General features: G+C 36.5%; 1 protein-coding gene across 2 annotated transcripts in view; it reads right to left on the reverse strand.

Annotated features, from left to right (window-relative positions):
• LOC149535837 (uncharacterized) overlaps positions 1 to 27570 on the reverse strand; it is a 93827-nt gene that overhangs the window by 42381 nt on the left and 23876 nt on the right. For both annotated transcript variants that reach the window (XM_089805788.1, XM_089805789.1), the window contains exon 3: positions 17603 to 17705. In XM_089805788.1, the coding sequence (XP_089661914.1) occupies positions 17603 to 17705 (103 nt within the window). The remainder of the gene's footprint in view (positions 1 to 17602; positions 17706 to 27570) is intronic.

Raw genomic sequence — 27570 nt, forward strand, 5'->3', positions numbered from 1 at the left:
AATTTCCCTTTTCTGTTGTGTCCATTTTGTTCTTGGGTTGTGTCCCCATCAATGTCCCAGTAGAACTAGTAGTGGCAGTGGTTGGGAATCTTGTAAATGCACTTGTGATGATGTAGCTTCCTAATTTTGGCCACCAAAATATGATGCCAAGGTTCTACGAGTGCGCTTGGATGACCGTTCTTGACTTCCACCACATGTAGTACTCTTACCCTTGTTTATGTTCAACATCTCCCAAGAAATATAGGCTGCCATAAAATCCAAGTTGTTTAAAAAGTGACAGTCGAATATAGTCTATTACATATATTTATCTAAATAGTATTCATTGGTTGTACGACCTACACTATAAAATATAGCTGTCCAATGTCTACCTGGTTATTGCATGACTCGATGGTATTGGTCATTGGTCCCAGTTGATAACTGACCACTAACAGTCTAACTTGTATCTACTAAATATAAGAAAAAATTCAAATTACAGAAAATAGATAGATAGGGGTCTAAGTTACTCACATTTGGCTAAAATGCAGTTGCCGCACTCACGACTCACCCGGCAATGATTTTGAAAATATGAGAAATTGAGACTCGCTACTAATTGGAATTCAAACAACCTACTGATCTATAAATATATTTATACCACTCTTTTTTGGCGAAATCTACAGGAATATTATAAGCGCATACAAAATATTTGGTGAAGCCCGTGTAAGAAAAACCTGTATTTTGGAATTTCTAAGGTGAATATGGTTCATCCATTATATGGCCATGCATAATATAGTTAGCGAAATTGAATTTGTGTGGATACGCATCCATATATTTGGGGAGCAAATGTCGTCCCTCCTAAAACATTTTTTAAAACCAAGGTTGAATTGAGGTCATCCAAAAAGTTTCGCTTGGGAAATCATAGGCGAATGTGTTTAATTTGCTATGTGCCAAAAATATTTCTAATTGGCTATTTCGTTTCAAAAGGAGATTCGATGGCATAAATCCTCTAGTGATGGGCCCAAGGGTTTGACTTATATTTGGTAAACTTGGGGCAACACGCCAACCCACATATACATAAAACATTCGCCAAACCGACGTTGGTCAATGGGCAACATTTGTCAAATGGCGAATATTCGCCACTAAAGTAAACCCTAATCCAGCCTCCACTACGTTCACCTACAGGATGCAATCAATGTGTTGAAACTTGTGTTCAAAACCAGCATTGATGTGTGGATAGAGAAATGAAAAAACAATGAACATTAAAACTTTTGTTATAACTTTTAACTTTTAACTTTCATTTTATAATTTATTTTATGATGTTTATGACTTTGTGGGTCTATAGATGGCTAAAAAATCAAAATTTTAATGCTTTTTTAAGTTTAATATTTTTTTGAACAAGAATTTTTTTTGCTAGTCCCTAGGAGGCTTAGGAAATGGAAACGGAGTCCTTGGGTCAGTCACAAGTTTTTGAAAGTTGTTGACCGTTTCTAAAGTTTCAGGTACGTGTTTCCTATTTTCCTCTTAATCCCCGAAACCGTCCCCATTTTCGAAACTTGGGGCTTAGGTCCAGAAACACATCCCTGAGTAACATAGGTAATATCATTAAGTGTGAACCTTCTAGTGTTAAGGAAACCTCAAAACAACTAGTTTAAAAAGATACTATAGATGAATATCAATCCATCATCAAGAATGATATTTGGAATATTGTACCAAGAGCTGAAGGGAAATCGTCTCTTCCAAATGGCTATTCAAGATTAAGCATGCTGCTAATGGAAGCATTGAGAAATACAACGCTAAATTTCTTGCACGTGACCTCTCCGAAGAAGGAATAGAGTATGAAGAAACCTTTGCTCTAGTAGCTCGCTCTACTTTCATCAGGACCATCATTGTCATTAAAGCAGCTAAGTGATGGAAGATACATCACATGGATGTAAAGACATCTTTTCTCAAGGGCGTTATCAAAGAAGTCTACATTGAGGAACCTAAAGGCTTTGAATTCATAAGAAAGAGTCACATGTGTGTAAATTAAAGAAAACCTTATATGCTCTTAAACAGGCTCCTTGATCATGGTATGGAAGAATTGGCCAATATTTGATGAGTTTGAGATTCAGCTAGAAAGATGTTGATTCAAACCTTTACTTCAAAGGTAGTTAATGATGAAGCCTTGATATTAGTGGCTTAATGTTGATGATTTATTTCTTACAAGGGAAGAACATCTCATCTCTAGATGCAAGAAATTGATTTCAGAATTCGAGATGAAGGACCTACAATCCATGCACTTCTTTCTAGGGTTGTAAGCATGGCAAAGGCCTGATGGTATCATCCTAAGTCGTGGAAAATACACCCTTGACATCTTGAAGAGATTTGGGATGTTAAATTGATTTATGTCTACACCAATTGAACCCAACTTGAAGAAGTTGAGTAAATCAGCAAGTAGTTCAGACCTTGCAAGTCCTACTCTATAAAGGCAATTGATCAGGTCCTTGAGGTATCTAGTTAATACTATGCTAGATATTTTCTACACAATGAGTGCACTTAGCCAGTTCATGTGTGAACCAAGACAAATACATCTAGTTGCAGCCAAGCATATCTTCCAATAATTGTGTGGCACAATTGGATATGGCTTAAAGTATTTTTCTAGTGTAGACTTGGACTTACATGGCTATATTGATTTTGATTGGGCAGGAAGTGTTACTGATCAAAAAAGCACTTATACACTTGGTTCAATTTGGGATCTGTTATGGTTTCCTGGTGCAGCAGGAAATTGTCATGTGTTGCTCAAAGTAAAATAGAAGCTGAATATGTTGTTGCCAGTGTAATAGCATGAGAAGCAGTATGGCTTTGGAAGCTCCTTGTGGGATTGTTTAGATAATCATTGGATCCTACAGTTATTCATTGCAATAATCAAAGTTATGTAAAACTTAATGTTGATCTTGTGTTTCATGATGTAGAACAAAACATGTAGATGAATTGTTGCCTTTTAGGACATTAGGAATTCTAAAGTTAAATTCATAAAATATTAAAATTGGCTTTTGAGAGCTTAATGTAAATTTTAAAAAGGGTCAATTTAATATACTAAAGTGTGCTGAAAGGTGATAAAAAAAGGGGAACAAGAAAAAAATACCAGAGGGAGGAGTTGAAGGGTCACAACTTTGAGCATTTAAAAAAGGAAGGTTGCATTCATTTGGACATGCTTTGTTATTGGATTTCAGAACAGAATTCTCTTAGAGAAACTTGGAAGTAGATTGCTTTCATTTTCAAAACCAGCTTTGAGTATGAAAGCCCTCTAGCCAGACAACAATGGACGAGAACCCATTGTTCATGGGAGATATCATTTCAAGGGTCTCACTTTGCTTGCATTATCTTATATTGTCAATTTGACTATATATATATATATATATATATATATATATATATATATATATATATATATATATATGTATGTACGTATGTATGTATGTACATACGTACGTACGTACGTACGTACATAATGAAATGTCATGAAATGTCATGAAGTGCTATTGATTTAAACTTGGGCATCAAGGAAGAAAGGGAGTTGTTTCTAGTTGTCAGCAAAAGTCTAAACATAGCCGACAAGATTAGCTCGTGTCTGAAAGGTTGCATGACAATTGAGTCACCCCTTTGGGATATATATGTACATCACTTGATTTGAACTATAGATCATCATGGTACTTGTGATTGTATATCCTACTTATATGAATAAAGTACTATCTTGTTCTGTGTCATATTCTAGTCTCTGAATGTAGTAACTACCTGTTTACCCTGTACAGTAAACATTTGGTGTCGTTGCCTGTCGAACTTGGTATCAAAGATCTGTTCTAAAGATTAATGTCATACTTGCTCAATAAAGATCGAAATAAAATAAAATAAAAGAATGATGTGCACATAGCACGGGAAGCATTAATCCTCACGCAACAGGCAAAACAAAGACAGAAATTTCAACAGCTCACCAACAGGCACCAAAGTGGTGTCAGTGAAGGAGCACTGACCGATGGAGTGCATTCACCTAACCGACCAAGAAGTATTGAGGATTTGGTTGAAGAGACGTGACAAAGGTTAAATTTGGTTGAAGTGGTGAGGGAGGAGTTCGTTAACTTGTATACGCCAAGGGTAGAGAATCCAAACGAAAGAAAAGGAACCCGCATGGCTCGAGCTGCCAAAAGAGCACGAGCGTGGGGTGAACTCTTCGTCCCCGATACACTAGACAAACGGATACAAGTTGAGAATCAAACAACCTTTTTTATAGAAGAACCCTTCAGACCACAGAGTAAAGCAATTATCCAAAGTAATGCGTTTGTCTGAAATAGTGCGGTTGTGTAGAACAACGTGGTACGTAGAATAGCAAGGTGTGCAAACAGTGTGGGTGCACAACAAGCACAAATGCAACAAACAAGGTGGAAGTTAACAATGGCAAGGCCAAAGGAAAAACTACTTAAATTTAATTGCAACAGGACAGTCGATCCAGTTCAACACTGTAAAACGTGCGAAACGATGTGGACTGCGAATGGCGTAATGGGCAGAGATGATTGGATTCGTCAATTTCTAGCTACCCTAAGAGATGTAGCAATCGATTGGTTTTCAGATATCGACCAAAAAAAGCTAGCCACATGAGCAAAACTCAAGAAAGAATTTATAGCAGAATTCTGACTACTCAAGGATTACAATGAAATTGTAGTGGAAATTTACAGTACAAAGCAAGGGAAGAATGAAACAGTTTGTGTATACACGAGGCTGAAGGAGTTGGTAGGAAAGATGGAAAGGTCACCAGCGGACGGGTTGAAGAAAAGATGGTTTGGCGAAGGGCTACGACCACTACTACGGAAAAAGCTGAAAATAGTACCTCTTGCATTGTACATTGATGCATATAACCATGCAATGGACTTAGAGAGTGAACGCAAAACTGGAAAAAAGAAGAAAGATAGATCTTCGGATTCGAAAGACTCATCCTCCAAAAGTAGCGATGAGGAATCGAATAAAAAGGTTCAGGCATTACAGAAAGATATGCTACATAAGATGAAAGAATTTAAAAACATGAAAAAAGAACCCTGGCCAAAACAGAGAAGGGGGACTATGGTGTACAAATTGCAAAGAGGACTACACAAAAGGCTCTTGCCCTAAGAACCAATTTTGCAATATCTACCAAATTGCGGGACATTCCACCAAAGAATGCTCATTCAATATGAAAATAAAAGGACAACAGCAAGTGCTATTGACACAAGAAGTGTCTATGGGAACAAATAATGACACGATAACTTCAAAAGAGTATTGAAACAACAACCGACACAGAAGAGGAAGTAACAACAATAACAACAATAATGGGGGTTGTAGTTGAATGCAATATGATCCAACTAGACAGCCAATGATACAATGTTGTGCGTGCAACCTTTGGGGCCACTTCGCCAGAGATTGTACTATGAATGGAACACCACAACTATTGTGCAGATTATGTGGTCCTGGAGACCATGATGACTCAAAATGCCCTAAGCCTGGGGTGAACCTGTTGACTATAGAAAGATGTGAGGAAGAAACATTGGCAATCACTCGCACACAAGTGAAAAAGGCAACATACCAAGATCCGGAAGAGGAAAAGAAAAGGATGGAGCAAGCAAAAGCAGAAATAGAAAAAGAGATGGAGGTCAAAAGAACACAAATGAAGGACACTGTGAATACCTCAAGGACGAACCTAGCATAACAAAACATTATGCAGCAGGTAATGCAAGCTAAGATTCCTATGAAACTAAATGACCTTCTTGCAACGCCCCAATTACGGACAGTAATCTTAAATGTGACACCATCCCCAAAAACAATGGACGAGCCACAAAAAAAACCCACGGTCGAAGCAAGGCTGCCACGACAAACCCAATGCTACTCACACTAAACACAGGAAGACACCCTGTAGTAGTTGAGATGGGTATCCTCGGAATTATTCTGACACCATCGTAGTTGGAGGGTCAAATGTAAATGTATTACCTGAGGAAACATGGAAGAAGTTGGAACAACCAACTCTATGGCCACGTACATTCCAACTGCTTAGTGCTGACCAACACGGAATCAAACCTCTTGGGACTTTAATGGCACCAATTGTAACAATCAGGACACAACCCTTCCTACTTGACTTTGTGGCCATTCCGCTGAAAAGGAAAGGTTACGACACAATCCTCGGAAGGGACAAATTGGTACAGACAAAGGTGAAACATGACTCGAAAAGGAACACTCTTTCCATGGAAAGAGGGGGTTGTAGGTTCATAATTGACCTTCACACCCAAATGGTGGGAGAAGATGTGGCATCGTCAAACTTCGAAGGCGAAGGAGATAACAAAGGAAAGAAAAGGATGGAACCCAACAAAGAAGGAATCCTGAAACTGGAAGGAGGATTTAACGATGACAACTTGAACTCGGTGAATGGCCTACTCCATTAGCAAATGGAAGACTATGAACTCTTTTCGAGTTGTCACATGTTAGGGGTTGAAGAAGGAAATAAGGTAGATGAAAAGAACGAATTTTCGACGAAATACAGAGAAGTCAAGGAAGGGGAGGCACTAAAGGATGAAACACCTACGCATACATTCAGCGATGAAAACCCTATTAAATATGAAAAATCCACAGTGAAGACTGTGAACTTAGGAGACAAGGCCAACTCTAAGAACATTATTCTGGGAGATGACTGGAATCTAGTACTAAAAGCGGCAACATTTAAGATATTTGTGGAGCATAAGGATGTTTTTGAGTGGACATACAAAGACCTGAAAGGGGTGCCACCCGCCCTATGTGTCCACCGCATCCCACTAATACAAGTAGTACCCATACAGAAGTGACCATACCACATGAATAAAAACTATGTCACACGGGTCACGGACGAGATTAACCGAATGCTCGATGCAAGCATTATCTTTCGAGTACAAACAAGTGAGTGGGTGTCTCCAATTGTAATCTCATTGAAAAAGGATAGCACTCAAATAAGAATATGCGTGGATTTCCATTGTTTGAACACAGTAACAATCAAGGACCCATTCCCAATACCATTTACAAACAGTATTTTGGAGGAAGTTGTCGAACATGAAATATACTCATTCATGGATGGATTTTGTGGCTACAATCAGATATCCATCGCTGAGGAAGATAATCTCAAAACAACCTTTGCGGTGGAAGGTGAAGTCTGCCTACAAGTGGATGCAATTCGGTCTGTGCAACACCCCAGCAACGTTTCAAAGAATCATCCTGAACATCTTCAACGAGATGTCAGTAGGGAACTTCAAAGCTTTCTTGGACGATTGGTCAATTTTCAACACGTAGGACAAGCACCTGACCACACTCAAGGAGTGTATGGAAATATGCAAATGGGCACAACTAGCAGTAAACCCTAAAAAGTGTAGATTCATGGTGCCCTAGGGAAAACTATTGGAACACATCGTATGCAAAGCATGCTTGAAGACAGACCCAGATAAAGTCCAAGTGATTTTGGAAATGCCATTGTCGACAAATATGACCGAGGTAAAATCATTCCTAGGACACATAGGGTACTATCGGAGGTTTATTAAAAACTTCGCCAAAATATGTTACCCTCTCAACAAACTAACTTGCAAAGGAGAACCCTACAAATGGGAAACAGAACAAGATGAAGCCTTCCAAGGGTTGAAAACACGACTAGCCACAACACCTATTCTAGCTTACCCCAACTGGGGCAAGGAGTTCCACGTACATATTGATGCGTCAAATTTCACAATCGGAGCAACACTGGCACAGATAGGCAATCATGGATTAGACCACCCAGTTTACTTTGCAAGTAGACTCTTGTTGAAAGTAGAAAAGAGCTATAGCACGACTGAGAGGGAAGCTCTCAGAATGGTATATGTTGTGCAGAAGTTTAGACACTAGTTACTAGCAACTTCATTTGTGTTTTATGTAGACCATCAAACTTTGCTATATTTGGTGAATAAACCAATCATACAGGGATAGATAAGTAGATGATTACTTCTTCTGCAAGAATTCACATTTAAGATTGTAGTACGGCCCAGGAAAAGTCATGTGAGTGCAAATCATCTCTCTAGAATCAAGTCAAGGGAACCGCCTGAGGGAGTCAATGATGACTTTCCAGACGCACAGTTGTTTCAGATCGTGGTACTTCCATCCTGGTATGCAAGTATTGGAGAGTATCTTTCAACGGGTTATTTCCCTAGGGAAATGCAACCAAATGAAAGATGGGAACTCATATTGAGAAGTCGAACGTTCCAATTGATCAATGGACTACTATACAAGATGGGGCCTGACCAAATCCTCCAACAATGTGTTCTTGAGGAAATATTGAGAGTATTAAAAGAAGCACATGAAGGGCATGTAGGCAAACATATGGAGCCAGACACAACTACATGAAAGATACTTCTCACAAAGTTGTGGTGGCCTACCGTGCACAACGACACCAAGGAGTGGGTCATTAGATGTGACACATGTCAAAGAGTCAGAAAACCATTGAAAAGGGATTTTATGCCCCTAAACCCCTCACATGCACAAGAATTGTTCGAACAATGGGGACTGGACTTTGTTGGACCCCTAAAGGTAAGCAAAGCCCACATATGTCGTAGCAAAGGAGTACCATACAAAGTGGGTAGAGGCATTGGCCCTACTAGACAATTCTGCACTCAATATGCAAGATTCATCTATGAACAAATCATTACAAGGTACGGCATATCAATTCAACTGTCAAGCGACCACAGAGGACACTTTGTCAACCATCTCATCAAACTACTTACAACAAAATTCAAAATATACCATTCACTTTCAAGCTTGTACTACCCAAGAGAAAACTGACAAACAGAATCAACAAACAAAATCTTGGTTTCAGTGATCTATAAATCGTGTGGTGTTGAAGGTGAAGATAGGGAAGAGAATTTGCCATCAGCGTTATGGGCTTACTAGACGTCCTACAAAGTCACCACGAGATGCACCCCATTTTAGTTAATGTATGGTCAAGAAGCCGTAGTACCAGTAGAGTTTATGGTACCGAGCTTACAAATAGAAATTGAAAACAAATTGGGAGACATGGAGAGTCTCAAGGAGCGGTTAAATAACCTGAATAAGCTCAACGAACGAAGACTACAAGCACAATGGGCCACTAAGGTTTCACAGTGTAGGCGCAAGGTCTGGCACGACATGCACCTGAAGCTGAACAAATTCCAACCAAGCCAATTAGTATTGAAATATAACAGGCGTAATGAGATCAAACCTACTAAATTCAAAGTAAAGTGGGTTGGACCATACAATGAAGTGGGCGATAATGGAGTGATCAAGCTATGGACGCTAGATGGGAAAGAAGTGATCAACCCAGTAAACGGTTTGAAGTTAAAAATTTACCATGAAAGGAATGAAGGCCGGGAAGATAATGAGACCCGGAACAAAAGATCCAGATAGAATATGAATATTTAATAATAATAAATAAATATATAAATAATAATTGTAAGAACGATATAAGTATGTGTAGTTAGCATACGAAAAGGAGAAAATGAGGAAAAAGATGCATAGACAAAGATTCAAAGTACTCTACGAATAACATCAAGTAGGTACCATACTGCAGACAATTGTACAGCCAGCCATAAAGCGCACCACAAGCACAAAAACACCATATGAACATAGAGGTCAAACCGTATGGCAACACAAGGGGGCAAGAATTTAGACATACTGTACAATACAATCATAGGTAAGAGAGAGCACAAGAACACCATACAATACACACACCATAGGGCCATATGAGCAAAGTATTGATGAATAAATTGAAGGTATGAAGGAAATTTTAGAAGTCGCCATACTGTACAACAAGTTGAGCCATGGGGTACAATTCACACTGTATAGAAATTTAAGGTGTAAAGTTTAGAAGTTGCCACACCATACAACAAGTTGGGCCATAGGGTACAGTTCACACCGTATGACAATTTGGGGGAGCAAAATACAAAGCAATACCTACGGCTCTTAAGCAAAGCACCATACAACAGGCCAGGTATATGAGAGGCATTTGCACTAAATGATGCTATAAAAATTAACAATATATGTGAATTGTACAAAAAAGCACCAAAACATCATACGGCCAAACAGAGCAGGTACACACCTAGCAGTAGTCGTACAAGAGCATTGAAGGGAAAGTTTGCAGACTTGGAGCCTGGAGGAGCAGTAGACGTCGTACAGTAGTGAAAAAACTCAGAGGGGTTAGTTCTCAAGAGTCGTACGGACACTGTACGAACTATAGCCAAAGCTTTTCAAATAAGTTGTATGGAGGAGTTGTGAGGAGTTAGCCTGGAGTTGAAGCAAAAACCTAACCGCTTTCTTGCAAACAAAAAGACAAAAAGGAAGACAGTTATGCAGTCAGTTGGGAAGAGAGTGTGGAAGAAACAGCTGGAAGAAGATTCAGCTACCAGTTAGAGGATGAATCAAAATGTGAAGACATTGCCTTCAAGCGTCCAAGTTGTAGGAGGCACAAGTACGAAGAAAAAGAAGGGAAAACAACCAACACAGGCAATGTCTACAACAGTGCAGCTCACACCTCATAATATACCTTTCAAAGGCTTGAATGGGTTAGAGTGCAAGAAATGGTAGCAAGACACGCTCGATAATCACCCGGTAAAGAATAGTATAAGAAAAGCACAGATAGAATGGGCAATCTGAATGCCAATCTTTTGCATCCAAGAGTATGAGGGCTTTTTGTGCACCATGATCGACACTTATGACAAGTTTTCCAAAACCAGTTCATTTTCCTACCTAGGGCGAGACTTGGTAATTTCCTTCAGAGCAGCAGACTTCACTAGGATGCTTGGCATACTCGGCCATGCATAGGGAGGGAGGAAGATTGATGGAAAATCGAAGAAATTGAGTCAACAAGTGAAGGCGTACTTGATAAAACTTGTGCGAGGTGAATTGTCTTAGCCATAAAAAGAAGCATTGATGGACACTTTGAAAGGAAGAGGACTAAAAATGTCTAACATTCAAGAACAATGGCGCTACTTCATGGACCTAGTTAAAAGTAAGCTCACAGGATCGAGTCACGCATCTGATATTTCCTTCCCATAGGTAGCAATGATGAATGGGGTCATGACCGGGAGGGTGTATGACTGGGCCACATTACTTGCCCAATGCATGTACGAGTTCATGACGCTGCAGCACAGAACATTTTACATGCTCCATTATGCCATTGGATTGTTCTTGGATGCGACAGCACGAATGATTCCCCTTGACAGGCTAGAGGTCAAGCCTAGTCCACTTGCTCCACCCATCATGCAATGGAAGCATTTAGACACACCAGGTGGGTAGAAGGCCACAGCTGGGTAGAAGCGACCCAAGGAGTTGGACAAAGGCTCGGAACATGGGAATACAAATAGCAGCCAACAAGAGACATCATCCAATGACACCAACAAGACGGACGAAGAGGAAGAGGATATGGAGGATGACGAAGAGGTTGAATCCATTACCGTGACACTGTTGCTATTCTCATGGCCTGCCCTCTCAACAAAATCTCATTTGGCCCCTATAGGTACACATATTTTGGGTTTTGGATAGTTTAAACAACTCGTAGTTATGACTCATGTCACGATAGCAGCAACTCTACCAGTACCCGCAGGGATCCCAACCATTCCAAAGACAATGACTACATTACAAACAGAGTCTCCCCCATCACCACCTACAGCCATACTTGACGAGATGGAGTTACCAGCGCAAGAGGCACCTGAGAGTTGGGGGCACCTCAGGTTTGACCAGAGGTTATTGGTTCAAATGTTGTGGTCACTATAGATATTGCATTATTGGCTACCAGTGAAGGTACTAGTAGGGCGAGTGTAGCGTAGGACTTGAGTGCGCAAGACTTGAGTGAGCAGGACATGATCGCATATCTGACTCGAAGATTTAGCATTAGACTAGTAGCGCCAACATCTAGTATTCTCTTGCCTATGAAAGAAGTATCCCAGGAGATGGATCCTATAGCTCCACAGGAGGAGAGTCACCCCACTAGTGCAGTAGAGCTACTACTTCCACTGTGTTAGACAACACTACTAAGAAGTTAGAGGTAGTGGAGACAGCAATGGCCACACAAGAGCAGCCCACATTAGGCCCCTCAACAGCCATGGGGGAGGATGTAGAGGCATACTTGACTGACATGGTGACTCGAGGTCGCTAAGTAGTGATTTCAACGCAAATACACACACTGGAGCCAATGGTGTAGGAGTTGGAGCAGGTTCTATTTTCATGTGAGTTGGTTGCCCAACTACCTTTTTAGTATGCTTCAAGGTACGAGGGTGGCCGAACACAAAGACTACAGAGATGCAGCAAGAATGGATTGCTAGAGAACCCCTAGTAGATAGCTGAGTTGAGAACCTGACATGAGAGATAGTACAGGGGTATCGGGATGCCTACTATGCTCTACGGAGGAGTCAAACGGATCAGGTAGCAACAAAGAGGGCTCAGGAGGAGACAACTACCAAATTAGTTGCAGTGAAGCAAGTTTGGCTATGCAGCAGTCAACTTGGGAGACAGAGCAGAAAGCACTCATTGCCGAGAGGGAATCAGAGAAGGCAACATTCATATCTTAGTTGGAGGAAGCAAAGCAAGCTAACAGTTGGCTATAGATGGAGTCGGATGCAAAAGAGGTGGAGCTCCAAAACATAGCAAAGATGAAGAGAGCCTTAGAGATTCAGATGTAGGCTAAGGCAGATTTGAACACCCGAATGCAACAAGTGCACAAGTTACGGGCACAGTTGAACAAGTTGTCGGCGCAGTTGAAGGCTACTACACCTGCACCGCCAAGGATGCACCCTTCTTCTTCTTACTCTTTTTTTGATGTACTTAGTTGTTTAGTTGTCTCTATTTTGTTGTCCAAAGATGACTTCTCTTTTTTTTTGGGGGGGAGGGGGGGGGAGGGGGGTGATGTTGTCAACAAAAGTCTAAACACAGCCGACAAGATTAGTTAGTGTCTAAAAGGTTGCATGACGGTTGTGTCACCCCTACAGGATATATATGTACATCATCTAAATTGAACTATAGATCATCATGGTACTCATGATTGTATATCCTACTTATATGAATAAAGTACTATCTTGTTATGTGTCATATTCTAGTCTCTAAATGCAGTAATTATCCATTTACCCTATACGGTAAACACCAGTTGCTAGCAGAGTACATGGGAACTTACTCAAGACAACCACCTCAGAACCAATTGGGGCAGCACTCATTAAATTATTGAGTGAGAATAATATTGGGCAATGTGATGAGTTGCTTAACGTTTTGGTAAAATTAATTAATATACAAGGTGAAGGATTTGTTCAAGCAGGATAAATAATTGTAACGGAGATCCATGGCCAAGATAGTACTTTAAGACATTAGTTTCTAGCATAATTTGAATCAGGGAAGGCACAAATATTGTCAAGGAATATTACAGACAGAACTCCTAGAACACAAAACCATATCATGTTCCTTCCACGATGAATAGCAACCATATCATGTTCTTACCATTACAAATAGCAACAGAAGCGGACCAAATACTTGGCAAGATAGTGTTAACATATTTAGTCGGAATGAGTAGGCTTTACTAGAGTTTCAAACTCACATTAGAAACAAAAAAAATTGGTGACTTCCATCTTTTATTGATTGAACGAGTTGCACGCCACTCTGAAAGGTACAAGTTAGCAGAAGAAACCAACAGGTTATTATGGTATTAAAAGTTAGAAGATTCACAAGTTAATCATTGCATGTAATGGACTGAGAACAATGAAATCTAAGGAACAGTGACAGCATCGAGAAGTTGGTGAGATCGGTGATCGCTGATGTGGGATGGACTCTGTGAATTGACGGGTTCTCATTTATGTCTGTGTGAGTTCCTAATTTGGCCAGCTGAAATATTCTCCCTGTGCGGAGATTGTCTATACAGGCAATAGACTTTTCAGTATGGCGTGATTATTAAGATACAGTGAGGAATGTCTACAAGGTCATAATGAAGGTTGGACATTCAAACAATCTTGAGCACTCCAAATGGGTGCATTGAATCAAATAATACCTTGAGTGTCGATACTGTCATTTCTAAGCAATGAGGACACGATGGAAGCCATTTCATATTCCTTTTAGCAGAAAATGACAGTTGCACTTAAAAATTGGAATACAATTAGAACAACTGTCTAATGGTGCTCTGAGCTATAGACAAGAATCGATGCATTGGTCATGATAAAAGAAATGAGGTATCCTCGGTGAAAGTGTCATGTAAGACCAAATCTTAATTTTTTGGCAATATACAAAATGACTCCTTATGACATTGAATGCACATGGTGAATGCTCCTGCAAATTATTTGACTTCGGATCTACGGATCATAGTGATAGATGGGTTGTGTTCTCACTTTGGGTACTATACCATGCCAAGTCATGAGTTCAAAGTTACCAGTATAAGCCATAAAGATTATAGCAGACAAATATGGGACCCTGGTATAGGTTTATGATCTCATGAGTGCTTGAGGGCAAGAAATCTCGGGAAGGAAGGACTGTGTGTCCCCTTTTGGGACATTAGGAATTCTAAAGTTAAATTCATAAATATTCAAATCGACTTTGAGAGCTTACTGTCAATTTTAAAAATGATCAATTCAATATATTAAAGTGTGTTGAAAGGTGACAAAAAAGGGTAATAAGATGAAACAATAGGAGAGAGGAGTTGAAGGGTAGCTTTGAGCATTAAAAGAAGGAAGGTTGCATTCATTTGGACATGTTTGGTTATTGGATTTCTGAATAGATTTCTCTTGGAGAAACTTGGAAGCAGATTGCTTTCATTTTCACAACCATCTTTGAGACAAAAACCCTCTAGCCGAACAACAGTGGACAAGAACCCATTGTTTGTGGGAGATGTCATTTCAGGGGTCTCACCTGTGCTTACATTATTTTATATTGCAAATCTGACTATATTTTTGTATTTTGGATTGGACTTGGTGGTTATTGTATTGTTGATGTATAATGCAATAACATATATTTGAAGAATTTATATGGACTTGGTTATAATATTGTATAGCTGGAAATCATAATACAATAGAGATTTCAGAGGTTTTCTATATGAACTTTGTTGTTTAAGTCTGAAGATTATTTGCATGAGCTATTTGTTTGTGTTCTAAAAATTTATTGTGAGAGAAGCTTGGGGAAGATATCCATCTTGGATATTACAATATAGATCAAATATCACTATACCACAGATATTGTGCAAAGGAATGCTATCCAGTTGAAGTACATTAGCACTGATGAACAGACGACTACTATTCTCACTAAGCCAATTGCTAGAGTGAAGTTTGAGTATTTTCGAGAGAGGCTTGGGATTGTGGAGAACGAAACCATAGTCAAGGAGTCTGAACATCAGTGATTCCTTGAGATGTAATAAAGTGCAATTTCTCAAAGGAGATAATTGAGATGTCAGCCCTCGCAGTGCAGTTTCTCTGAGACAGAGAAACTTGATGTGTTAGCCCTCACTGTGCAATTTCTCTGAGACAAAGAAATCCGAGGTGTCAACCCTTGTAGTGCAATTTCTTTGAAATGGAGAAATTTGAGGTATCAGCCCTCATGATAGATATTAACCAATGAACTCAGATATCTGAGTACATCCTCCCTAGCTAAGAGGGAGTGTTGATTATTAGCGTCGGGAGTATGAATCAATAACTGCTATGGGTGAAACTAACTCCAGTAATATTGATCTAAGAAGGGAACTATCATTATCACATTTATAATTATTATCTTTTCATGATTTACTCTATATTAACATTAATATACCTGCTATTCATACTAACTAAATAGTTGATTAAGCAAAATGTTTTGTTCCCAACCTTTCATGGACAAGTCATGACACTTCATAAAGGGTGTCTTTCACATATGAATAGTGTTCAATCTCATTTGAGGAGATCATCGAATAAGGAACATAACAGAGCACAAATAATATCGCAGTCAGAGAATAATCACAGATCATCATACACAGATCAGCACACACAGTCAGATGCATACTGATTGGTACATTCAGATATAATGAGAGCAGATCGACATCTATATTGAGAGATATCTATGTATAACAGATTGATATACAAATTGAGATTGATATATACTCACTGAACGGAGAAAAATTTATATCCATATTAGGCAGATCGTCACATATATACGCAGAGCCATATTAATCATTAAGAGTAATCATAACTGTTGTCTCAATTTGTTTGAAGTGTCTCACACCTACATTGCTATAAATCCCATCATAAAAAATAAAAGGAGCTACCACATACAGGGATGACATAAAAGATGTAGATTTGTGGCCACATTATCTCATGAAGATTGACCCAAATTTTCAAGGAGAATACCTGGACTTTCAACATGTGTACAGTAAACTGTTATAAGTTGATATCTTATAAATGTCCCTAATAAAACTTGCTATATGTTGTTATGTAATGTGTTTTGAAACTACAGACACCCTGGCTTGAGCTGTTAGTTCATGACTATCTTGGTCGCCTTATTGTAGCCACATTTCTTTTTTATCTTATTTGTCTCGATATTCAATATTTAAAAAAAGGCCAAGGACTTGGTGTTTGTGCACTCAAACTTGTGGCCCCTTACACACAAACTGGCTACAAAATAGAGGAGACAGAGAAATGGGATATCAAGCCAAAGCATATTGACTTGGATGCTCCCAATTGCCAATTTTCTGCGCTTGATGTTGATGATGATTATGAGCCACCTAGGAAGCCTAAGAGTGCCAGTGCCAGTGCCAGTGCCAGTGTCAGTGCTAGTGCCACTATTTGTTGCTCTTCTGATTTATCACAACATAGATCACCTAATATGGATGATGATGATGATATTTTTGATGACCCATATGATATTAGATAAATGATGGCTGATTGTTGACACTTCACATTACTATTAGCCAACTTTAAAGTTTAATTTACATCATGACATTCAAGTTGACTAAAAATTGACTGTTAATATGCTTGTGTATTTTGGTATGCTATTTGACTATTAAAATGGTGGTGTATTTTGAATTTAATTACTGCTGCATATATATATAGATTTATGTTTTTTATGTATTTTTGTATGAAAGAGCCCACAACAACTCCAACCCTCAAAAATATTTGACCAAACCTGCCAACCCAATCATCAAACCTGACCCCAAACTGACAACTGAGATTCTGACAATAATATTATTCTCTCTTTCATCAAAACTGACCTCGAACCAGCAACTAAGATTCTGGAATTTAGATAATAATATCTTTCAGTCCCTTGGACCCTTTGTCAGTCTCTTGTTGGACATTAATAGCATTATCTAATCATATTTCCAATTTGTGAACAGAAGCTATTTTCTGTTTGATCTTAGTCAAGCCCAGAGTATTTATTTCCTAATATACTGTTGAAATAGGATTGAAGACAATGTTGTATCTCAGCAACAAGAATCCAAAGAAGTAAAAAATTTGATCATTATGCATATATTAATAATGATTTCAAAGGACTCGCATGAGGTGAAATAAAAATAAAGATTTACAGACAATGATAATGGCCCAACTGAAAGTAAAAGCGACTAAAGATAAAATCCACATTGAATAAACTATTTTAAAATTACAATAATAACCAAATAGCTTACATCTGCTATAATGGTTGCCTCTTCTTCAACAACTCCATCATTCATTAGTTCCAATACACGGCAAGCAAACACACGTGCAGGAGGTGGATCATACCCATTGAACCTGTAAAAAAAATTAGATTGTTGAGGGACATCGCCAACATTAAAATCTTTAGTCATTATTACTCAGCTCATTTCAAAAGGAATGGTAAGAAGATCCAGTAGGACAACTTGTGGAACTGGCACTTAAGCATAGTAATCTAGAACATGATCCATGTTAAAATATGTATTCTCCAGAAAAATGCTGACAGATACAGAAAGGAATGGGAATGCAGACCCCATAGTCATACCCAATCATATGACAGTTTATCGATGAGTTCGATGGAAATAAACTCATTTATTATCTTGGATAAGGATAGTTACAGTCAACAGTCCAAAGATATTTGTTCAGTGATGAAAGGATTCCCAAACTGACACTTTTCCTTACAACCACTGGCATATACCAAGACATTTCAGAAAACAATTAATTTCTCCTGTACTTTGCAGGCCAAAGAGCAATAATTTTTAAGGAAATGGTCATAATTGTATAACTCAATGACCCTAGCAACAAACACGAAGTTGCAACATTGCATTTGAGAGCTCTATGACATCAAAACTAAATGACTTTTTTCCTCTGTAGATTTTTCTAGCAATTAATTACTTCTTTGTCATATTTAATTCAAGAGCCTCAAAATACCTTTATGCAGTCTCGAGGCATCGGTTGTTTTCATTCTTTGTTGCCTCCAGAGAAATTCATGGGAAACATAAATGCTATACATGTTCCAAACAAACAAAATTAATTTTTTAAGGTCAACTGTAATAGAAAGCAAAGAAGACATGTTCTAATACTAAAAGCTTGAAATGTTCAGAGTATAATTTAAAAAGCCCATTCATTCCCTAAAGCAAGTCAATGCCATCATCCCATGGCATAGCTATTAGAATATTATAATGTTTCTTTAATGGTCATCTTACTTAGTCTTTAGTTTATTAAGTAGGTTTTATTTCCGTCTTTAGTTCAACATCGTCTTTGTAAATCTATGTAAGGAGTTTTCATCTCCTTTGTTTACTACAACTACAACATCGATTTACCATAACATGGTATCAAAGCGGATCGATGAGATTTCATTAAATTTGGCAAACATTTTAAGAAAAATTCAAGCCTCTTCTAATCTTGTATTTTTTTCCAGAACTTTGGTTTTCGATTTTTTCAATCATAAGAGGTATTTTATGAAATTTTATGATTCGTCTTTGAAGATTTTTACTGAAAATCGTAAACCTAGTTGAGGGTTTGAATTGCATGATTTCTTGGTTTGAGCAAAAGTCTTTGATTTTCGAAGGTTGAATGTATTCGCATGCAAGTTGCATGTTGTTAGCATGTGCATTTTGTTACTTGCATGTGCTGTTTTACCATGTGGAGTCTTGTGTTTTGGTGCATGAAGGTTTCTTTGATGGGTTTTCATAATTTTCTCCTATAAAAAAAAATTCAAATGAGTTTTCCTAAAAAATTTCGTTGAAAGTTTCATATGGGTTTTCATAATTTTATCCCTAAAAAAATTTGATATGTTTTTATAAATTTTTCCCTTAAAAAAAAATTTCTGATGGGTTTTAATAATTTTATCCCTTGAAATTTTTCTAATGTGTTTCCATAATTTTTTCCCTTAGAAGATTCTCATTTTGGTTTATAATTATTTTCTCAAAAATTGTTTGGTGGGTTTATAATTTTTTCCTCAAGAGTTAACTAAAGGGTTTATAATTTTTTCCTCAAAAAATATCCGTTAGGTTTTAGTGTTTTCCTCAAAAAAGAAGCTTTGTATTCTCTTATCCATATTTTGGATTTTGTTGTCTGGTTTTGATCAATTTTTCCACCTCAAAAATCATGTCTAATTTTTTTGATTTTTCTCCTTTAAAAATTGTAGCTTTTTGTAGTTTGTTTCAAGGCATCGTGCTCATCTGAAAAGTTTGGAGACTTTATTGATTTTTCCTCAAAAGCCTGCTAGTTGTTCTCAATGTTTGTCTCTGCCTCCAAAGAAGAGCAACTTCATTATCCAACATCAGATTGTGATGATTTCTACTCAGATGTTTTGTTGATTCTAGGAGGCTTAGCGGTAGACTCATCTTAGTGGTAGAGACAATGGCAGGCTCTTGTATTTTTTTTGCAAAGCTTATTGAAGAAGGGGCACACTTCTCTATTCTTTTCTAGATGGATTTTGGCTTTTTGGTCGTTGACATTTTGCAGATCCGAGGAGGGTCTCAGCAGCAACAAAATGTTTTGTATAATTTATGACCAAAAGACAGCAGTTGGACAATGACTATTAATGAAGGGCATTAGAATAATATAATGTTTCTTTAATGATCATCTTAGATAGTCTTTAGTTTATTAGGTAGTTTCTATTTCCATCTTTAGTTCACAATTGTTTCTTTTAGAAACATCGTCTTTGTAAATCTATATAAGGAGTTTTCATCTCCTCTGTTTAATACAACTACAACAACATTGATTTACCATAAGAATAGCAACCCATGAACGTTATGCACATTAATAGTTAAAATTGAGATTATTACTATTTAGAAAGGAAGAAATAAGTTCAATCAAGAATTAACGGATTCATTAATTGATATTGTTAGTAAGGAAGAGGTCTAATTAGAGACATAATTAATTAAATGTTTGCAAGAGACGCAACTGTTCTCAGATAGAACTTCTCACATCATATCGCTTCGATAGCTACTAAAGGAGCATTGTGGCTCACCAAAGAGGCATAGAAGACTTGTCAATTCTAACTATTCTAACTCAGATTCAGAGCGCTCAAGGAGCCTATAATCTGCCAAGTAGTTTGATGAGTCGTTGCCACCATGCGCATGGATTTGGACACATGAAAAAAAGCCAATCAAGCAGAAATGGCATCAAGGAAATCATGTCATTATAAGGTAATGGTTCTAGAAGGGCGGTCAAGTTCCATGCGCATGGATTTGGAGTCTGGACACATGAAAAAAAGCCAATCAAGCAGAAATGGCATCAAGGAAATCATGTGATTATAAGGTAATGGTTCTAGAAGGGCGGTCAAAGTACAAGACCCTATTCTTCATACACAATCAGATCCATTCACTTGCATGATTATGAGAAGATAATTCAGAAAAGGTGATCATTCTATTGCTGGATTGGAACTTTTCTTCAAATAATTAGCAAGATAGACAACCATCTCATTAAGAGCAGTTACTCTGCAAATGAGAAACTCAGAAGTCTTCATGCTAGTCAGAATTAGAGCATTTATAAGGAAAACAATGGTACAATAATCTTTAGCAGCATTATAATTTTAATACTACATTTCAATTATTGCCCTTCTATGTTATAGGACTTGGCAGTTTGATATCGAACAATGGAGACAAAGTCTCCTTAAATACGAAAATACAAGACGATGTTTCTAAACAAAACAATGGCTAACTGAATATAAAAAATAGAGTTTTTTTTTTTTCAAAAAGAAAATGGGTCTTCCATGAATGTACCAAGCATATTGAGCTTCATTGCCACTATATCCACAAGCTGGTAGAATATGGATCGGTTCAACTGTAGTATGAATCGACAGCAGATCAGACTACAGATATTCTAACCAAGTCTCTGAACTAGGATAAATTTGTCCAATTTAGGGGGCAACTTGGTGTAAATGAAAGATGGACAATTAAGGGAGGGTGTTCCAATAATATTTATATATAGTTAATGCCAATGGTCAATAATATAATTTATTAGATTAGATTCTCCTAGTTTTGTTTAATTAGAATCTTTCTATTTAAGTCCTTTGTTTTCTTCAGATTCTTTTAGAAACTTCAACAACTTAATTGGCTATATAAGGTTGCTCATTTCTCAATGATAATCAAGCAATTACCATTGTCTCAATTTGTCTCACAGTATTCTAAGCCATCCATGCAGTTTATCCACTTGTGGGTATCCTTCAGTGTTTTTAAACACATACATTCCAAGAAATGAAACCATCTAGCACAAAAATAGATGGATGACTTAGTCTTTGTTCACCATAACCTTCTCCTAGAGCTAAAGAAAACTCAAGGTTAAAAATAATAATATACTTGCAATCATAGTTATAATTGTATTCATTATGTTTTCCACTTTCAATTGCCAGGACTAATTTCTACATATACAAAATCTAATGTTTTTGAGGATGATGAGCCAATTGACCTTAATGAAATTGATTCAAGATCTAAGTGGTTGCAAAGATTGATCGCTTTCTCAAACCTATGGATTTTGGTATCCTAACAAAAGCCAACATTGGCTGTAATGTGATCAAACAAATTAGGAGGGCTCTAACCCAAGAGCTTCAATACTAAAAACCTACAACCATCTACTGTAACTCTCTTTGCAGTAGCAATTGTCATTGGTTATGTCTAATTTTTTAAAACATTGAACTTAGTTTGTAAGTTGACTTTGTACAAACCAGATTTTGCATCTAGCATCCTTGCACTATGAAGTATGTTTTGTACAATGCAATATAATCAACAATATGAATATTAACCAAAAAAATCTATATACAAAAATTCGTGGGCTGAACGCTAAATTTTATTTGCTCTATATGTCTCTATGCTATAGAAATGCCTTTAAATTCCAAAACTATTAAGTTTTTGTCCCTTTTTCTACATCATTTTATGTATTTTTAAATCTATTTTCCCTCTTTTCCCCCTTTGAATCTCTTTTTTTTTTCAAAAAAATCTTATACATTTAGTTTGCCATTTTTTTCCCTAAAACATTTTTGTTGCTACGAGTGAAGAGGATGCAACCTAAGAAACTTTATGTGCAACCTTGAAAGCAAACCACTAAGTTTAAAATATGAACATAATAGGGTTATTAATAATTATCACGCCTGATAAAATAAAACAAGCAAAGCTATTAGGTAATGGTTTGACAGTAGACATTGTGATGATAATATGAATATCTACCATGATCATGCAACAAAGCTATTAAATTGGTGGATGTGAGTATTACTCTAACCATGGTAACTACAAAGAACCAAAAAAGTCCAGTAAGCTATGGCCTAGTGCTGGCGTGGAGCTACTGCAGCGATAAATAGCAGGATTCAAGAAGGTAACTTGGGTGAGGTCGAATCACATCCTAGATGAATTCTCTATGTAACAATACCCTTATGAATGGCATCTGTCAAATATTCTTCTAAGCTAAGCAATTTAGTAAGAATGTTACGAATTTGGCAACCAGTGAAAAATGCGGTGTCACAAAATAAAAGAAAGATTTTCCACAAGGTAGATAGACATATGGAATGCAAAAAGTCACAAAGGCCATCTGAGATGAGAAAACTATGGCCAAGCTGGTTGTGGTGTGTAAAAGTTTGCTCATGGATGATTGCTCTGTGATAACATTAAGCCAGCAAATCATGTTTGGACCTACAAGATTTCTTCCCTATGTAGAGCCAACCACTTGAGAGTGTTTGAATGGCATTCCAAGAAGGATAGTGGAGGACATAACATGAAAACAATTGTTTGAATTTTTTGACTGATTTTACCAAACTGCCATTTTACTGATAACCTGCATTTTGGCCTGACTATATTGTTTCAGAGTGTGAAAATTGGTTCAGTCATGGTTTTGCTGTGTTTTGAGATTGATTGATAACAAGTGAAGAATTCTGCAGTAAAAGAGGTGATGACAGAACACTTATTCATATACTGTGTGGCTGCACCAAGCATCAAAAGACTTGAGATAAAACATTCCCTATCACATGGCTGCAACACTTTCTTTACTTAACATAGCAACCAGTGAACTCTGACTTGAGATGAGATTTGTTAGGTAACTACTTGTGATCCCATATCCTTTTACCACCCCACGATGTAAAATGTTGATGTACCTTCTTCGTTCATATATATGTGTGGTCTTTAATAAAGTGATAATATTATATTAATGGTCATTTAGGCATATTTAATTTATTAGGTAATTTCTATTTTCCCAGTTAGCTTAGAATCTTCCATATTAGTTTTTAGAATGCTTCTTTTTTCACTCTCAGGTATTTCTCTATATAAGGAAACAATATCTCCATTTGTAATCACTCAATTATGAGAAGCGAAATATCATTTCATGTGTCATATCCCTATTTTTAGATAGATTTTTAAATATAATTAGATAATAAAAAATTAGTAAATAAATAATGATAATAAAGTTATATTAAAACTAATACTAAATATAAAAATAAGAAATTATTATTATTTAATCTATATTATCAATGAAATAAAATTTTGTATGATATTTTAATTAATTAAAAAACAATAAAGTCAAAATGAATAAATAAAGAAATTAAATTAAATAAAAGAGACAATATTGTAGAAAGTATATTAACTTTCTAGATAGGATTTAATAATAACTACAAATAAGTAAGTAAATAAATAATATAACATAGAATAATATAAATTAACTAAAGCTAATGAAAAGTCAAGAGATATTTAACAAATAGACATGACTCCTTAAAATTAATATAGAAAAGGGAGGAGAGTTTATTTTAGAGAGAGAGAAAGAGAGGAGAAGGTAGGAGTTCAAAAAAGAAAAATGGAAGAGGAAAGTAATATGAACAAAATAAGGAAGTGACTTTTTGAAAAGGTATCAATGATATTGAAAGGATGTGAACCTTTGAAAGGGTTATAATTATAAATAGCGGTGACTCTTCAAAAATGTTGTAATTATAAAGTATTAGGACTTTTCAAAAGGGTTTTAGTTATGAAGTGTTGTGACTTTTCGAAAGGATTATAACCATGAAGTGTTGTGACTTTTCAAAGGATTTGTATTATGAAAGATTGTGACCATTGGAAAAGAAGAAACAAAAAAATATATTTTATTTTTTCCTTGTAATCAGAACATGAAGAATTTTAGAAAGTAAATATAGAGTTGAGATAATCTAGGACTAATTCATTGAAGGGACAACTAATGATAGAGCCACATGGATCAAGCAAAGAGGAAGGTAAGAAAAGTATGTTTAAGGATTATATTTATTTAATTATGTTTATAGATTTATTTATATTAATGAATCATACTTGTAGATAATTTATGCATATACATATGTATATGTAAAAATGTAATTCAAAATGAATAACACACATGACTTAATGGTCAATGGTTTAAGATCAAGAGAGTCCCATTTTAGGGAATAGAGTGATCTTAATATGGTCAATAGCTTAAGATCAAGACAGTCCCTTTGGGAAGAGAGAGATCTTGATATGGTTATAAGGCCAGAATATTCTGTAGATGTTAACATATGCATGTGTCAAGGGCCCTAGATAGAGAATGTCTCTTCTAGGAAGGACCTTAAAGAGAGCACTTCATAGAAGACATAGAAGTAACTAGGGATCTAAGTATCCTCAAGAGGGTTATTGATCGTAATGTGAAGACATCTTTAAGGTTGGGTTAGGATAGAGGGTAGAATAGAGAAATGTATTTTATTATTGTATAAATTTTAACATTAGTTTTGCAGGTATTATTGTCCTCGATAGTGGGGACATTATAGTGGTATCAAAGCATGATCTTGTCATCCTGTAGGGTTAAAGAGGATCTATAAAAATAATTTATATGAAAGACTAATGTAGAAAGTTAATGACTATTAGAAAAGATTCAAACATATCCATGGTAGCAACGTAAGAATTCAAACTAAAAGAAATATCTATTTCAATTCACAGAAGAAATTATCTAATTACTTGAGGACAAACAATTTGAAGAAGGGTGGACTGTCATATCCCTATTTTAAGATAGACTTTTAATAATAAATTTATTTTTTATCAGTAAACGGTCAAAGCCTTTGTATTATATTATATGAATAAATAGGAAATTACAGGTTACTCCGTTCAAAAAGGCACTGGTAGGAAAGAACAGAGAAAGAAAACCTCCTGTCTAGCCTGGGACCAAAGTCTTATATTACACAAATTTAAAAGGGGCATTCCCCAATATATGAAGCTCTACTCTTCAAATTTATACATGGTGTTGAAACCATTGATTACAAAGAAAGTTGCATTGAAAAGGAAAATTGAGTACTTGCAAGGGCAAGGTTCCAACCATGTGCACTAAAAGTCCCACCACGAACAAATACTCTACCAAGTATCTGCATTACAAAAAAAAAAAAAAAACCACTATCTTCCAGCAAGGGATTAGTAATCAAAACCATGAGAAAGGGAAAAGGGGGAAGGGCTAATACCAAACAACTGTAAAACTCTTCATAACAAAGCTCTTAGTAAATGATTATTATTCAAACCTAGTTTAATTTAACCACTCTTCAAAGTACATTTCAAAGCTAAAGCATTAAGTATATATAGATAAATTTCATACATTCCCTTAATCAAATTATCGGTATTAATCATTAGTATACTAAACATTAATAAATAAGTTTCTTGATCTATTCCAAGATTTAACAGGGGAGCATGATATTATGTTTTAACAGTATTCTAATCCTCAACCTTCTCAAATCGTTGTTTTACCCTTAGGATGTATTAAAAATTCAGAGTCTCTACTTAGCTTAACTAAAGATGTAATCTTAGTAAAATTAATTAGATTAATAGGCTAAAATACTCATTATTTCATTTGTTATTTATCAGTTAAAGTGACAATGAAAGGAAAATACTAAACTGTCAAAATTCCTAGAAACTACATGGGTATTAAAAGAGCTTCTCGTTTTGGATTTATTTCTATAATTGCTTCTTAAAATGCAGCAATATTGTTTCTAAAGATTGTACTTTAGTCTAAGCCTAAATATTAAACTATCTTAATTCATTTCAATTCTGTTATGAGTATAGAGTTTTTGCCTTCCATTCCTTGATTTGCCAACTAATAGTGTCATTTTATCATAGGTAAGCCCAAAAATCTTTTGCCAAGAAATCCCTAAATGTCAGAGCAATACAAGGTCTCAGAACCATCAATACCTTTATTGGCAAGATCATCCGCTAAGTTGTTTCCTTCCCTATATATGTGGTAAACAGTGACCCTTTCAAGTTTTGAAGTAAGGTCCATGCCAAGGTTAAGAAAGCTGCTCAACTTCCAATTAGGGGTAGATCTATTACGCAAGACATTGATAACAATCGCAAAGTCTCCTTCAATGGCAACATTTTTGAAATTATGTTGGGAACAAAGCCATAAGCCCTCTATTAAAGCTTTAAATTCTGCAACATTGTTTGTGGTCAGCTCGATTTTCTTCGATCTTTCTACTAATGTTCTTCCTAAACTATTCCTAATGCAACAACCAATTCCAGCCGGGCCAGGATTGCCTCTGGATGCCTCGTCAAAATTAAGTTTAACCCATCCATCATCTAGAAGGGGTCCAAACAGAAGTTTTTCTTAATATTTGACTAGAATTGCCACCTTTTCCATTAAAGGAAGGGATCTTGAGGCCTATCCATCTATTTCTCATAGATCCATCCCATGATGTCATACTTTCACTGGTTTGATTTAATTTGCTATTCAAAGTTTCTATTTTAAGGATAACTATAACAATTGACATCTCCTAGTTATTAAAAATGTGTCTATTTCTCTCTTTCAATATTTCCCAAATTATGATTGAAGGCGAGATTATCCCAAGTCCTTTGAAAATATTGTTGAAGTGGAATTTTGGCCATGCTAAGAAGTGTTTTAAGATGGATTCATGTGGAACCATAGATAAGTTCATTTTTTTATAAAACCAAGTCCAGATGGCATGGGAGAAATTACAATGTAAGAGGAGATGGTTAGGATCCTCTTCGGCCATCTTGCATAATGGACATCTAGATGGTCCTACATAACCCATCCTTTTGAATTTATTAGCAGTGAGAATTTTATTTTGTATTGCCATGAAAAGGTTCTCGCTTTAGGGAGGCATAGCAAATTCCAGCATATATCAGTTGGTAAGAGTTTCAAGGTATTTGATTTGATTTTGGATAAATACTTGTATCCATCTTTAGACTTATATTCTCCTGTATGAGATCTAGTCCATACAAGT

This window comes from Cupressus sempervirens, chromosome 10 (genome assembly GCF_028749045.1).
Source record: "Cupressus sempervirens isolate cs-2001-9-10 chromosome 10, ASM2874904v1, whole genome shotgun sequence".
NCBI lineage: Eukaryota > Viridiplantae > Streptophyta > Pinopsida > Cupressales > Cupressaceae > Cupressus > Cupressus sempervirens.